A 1,834-nucleotide genomic window follows, 5' to 3' on the forward strand; every position below is an offset into this window, starting at 1 on the left:
TAAGCCCACCGTGTCCGGGACACGAACCGGGGTCGACTACGTGGGAATCCAGCGACATAGCCATTACGCTAACTGCTGGTTCCCTCCTCTCGGGATCTTGGGCACACACACACACGCGCCTGGCATGAGTTTAAGCCACCGGGTCCAGGACTCGAACCACGGTTGGCTATATGGGAGTCCAGTGACATAGCCATTACGCTAAATGCTGGTCCTGAGACCCATGGCTTTGAGGAACACACTGGGTGTATGTATGAGCATGCCCGAAATCCCAAAAGGAGAGGGGGATGGAGAAGGGACTGCGGTGTGAGTATTCTCTATGGGGGGAGGGGAGCTTTCTTCTCTCCGTCTGTTACTCTGTCTCTCTTTGGTGAGCACATGTGCCTTCTAGGGCATGTGTACACGCACTTGCACACACACACACACACACACACACACACGCACAGGAAAAGTAACAAGGACAAAATCTATATCCATATCTCTTGCATTTCTCTTATAAACTCTGTGGGTAGGGACCAGCACATGGCATGGCGGTTAAGGAGCTGGACTCCCACATGGCTGCCCATGGTTCTAGTCCCAGATCTGGTGGCTTTGCTTTTTCACTTTGCTTCTCTCTGGTCAAATTAAAAATTAAAAAAAAAAAAAAATTAAAATTTCAGAGGTCTTTTCTGGTCTTACGGCAGATGTGCTCAAGAGAGAGAGAGAAACGGACAGACATAGTGAGAGGGAAAGTGAGAAATCCCCTCTACCACTTGGGCGGATGGCCACGCCACAATCCCTTCTCCATTCTCTTCCCAAGATCTTGGGCAAACACGCACACGTGCCCGGTGTGATTTTCCAGTCACTTGGTCTAGGACTCGAACCACAGTCCACCAACATAACCACTATGCCATCTGCTGGTCCCAAAATAAATCTTTTTTTTTCTTTTTTTTTGGAGAGGTTTTTGCTATAGAGCGCGTGCACTCGCCAGACAGACAGAGACAGACAGAGAGACAGAAAGCGAGAAATCACCCCCTAGGGGAGATGGCCACACCGCAATCCCTTCTCCTCCATTCTCCTCTTGGGATCTTGGGCACACATGCACACACGCTCGGTGTGAGTTCAAGTCACCGGGTCTGGGACTTGAACCGCGGTCGACTACGTGGGAGTCCAGTGACATAGCCATCAGGCTAACTGCTGGTCCCAAACTTTTTTTTTTTAATTAAAAACAAAAATAATAAAAGGCAACCATTACCTTATCACAGTAACTTGCTGAAAGCCCCCTCTGTGGTTCCCCGTGGTCCCCCTAAAACTCCCGTGTCCCTTCCCTTGGCCCTAAAGACCTGACTTGGTCTGCACCCTGGGTCTGTCCCAGCAGACTGGGGGTCCGTTCTGACCACCTCCCCATGGACCCCACATCCAGCCCCCATGCCCTGCCCCAGCCTTTTCCCCACCAGGAGTGTCCCCTCTCTGTCACTTACAGATGTTCCTCCAGCTTCCTCTTGAGCAGGGTGGACTGTGGGAGAGATGGCAGGAGGTGAGTGGGTGAGTCCAGAGATCCCAGCCCCTTCCCCCGGCGAGGGCAGGGGTGCCTCCTGGGCCCACGGTACTTACAAGTGCCTGCACCAGGCATCGGACAGCAGAGGAGAGAGAGAGGAGGGTTACTAGGGGGCACGAGGGAGGGCCAGGCAGGGAGGAGGTGAGCACTCACGTCCTCAGTCTTGCCCCCCTGCTCCTGTAAGGCCTTCTGCAGGTCCTCCACCTGGGCCCGCAGCTCCGACAGCTGCTGCTGGTTCAGCCTGCGGGGGTGCGGGGCCGCTCAGTGTCTGCACCCGCCCTCACTCTCCCTCTGAGCATG

At 54.0% G+C, this 1,834-nt stretch overlaps 1 protein-coding gene across 1 annotated transcript in view; it reads right to left on the reverse strand.

The window, feature by feature from the left end:
* Positions 1-1,834, reverse strand: part of HOOK2 (hook microtubule tethering protein 2) — a gene marked incomplete at its 3' end in the record, with an annotated part of 19,929 nt that overhangs the window by 5,532 nt on the left and 12,563 nt on the right. The window contains 1 exon segment of the mRNA XM_014592651.1: positions 1,458-1,492. Coding sequence (XP_014448137.1) covers positions 1,458-1,492 — 35 coding nt within the window.

The sequence above is a fragment of the Tupaia chinensis genome, unplaced genomic scaffold, assembly GCF_000334495.1.
Source record: "Tupaia chinensis unplaced genomic scaffold, TupChi_1.0 Scaffold138060_1, whole genome shotgun sequence".
Classification (NCBI taxonomy): domain Eukaryota; kingdom Metazoa; phylum Chordata; class Mammalia; order Scandentia; family Tupaiidae; genus Tupaia; species Tupaia belangeri.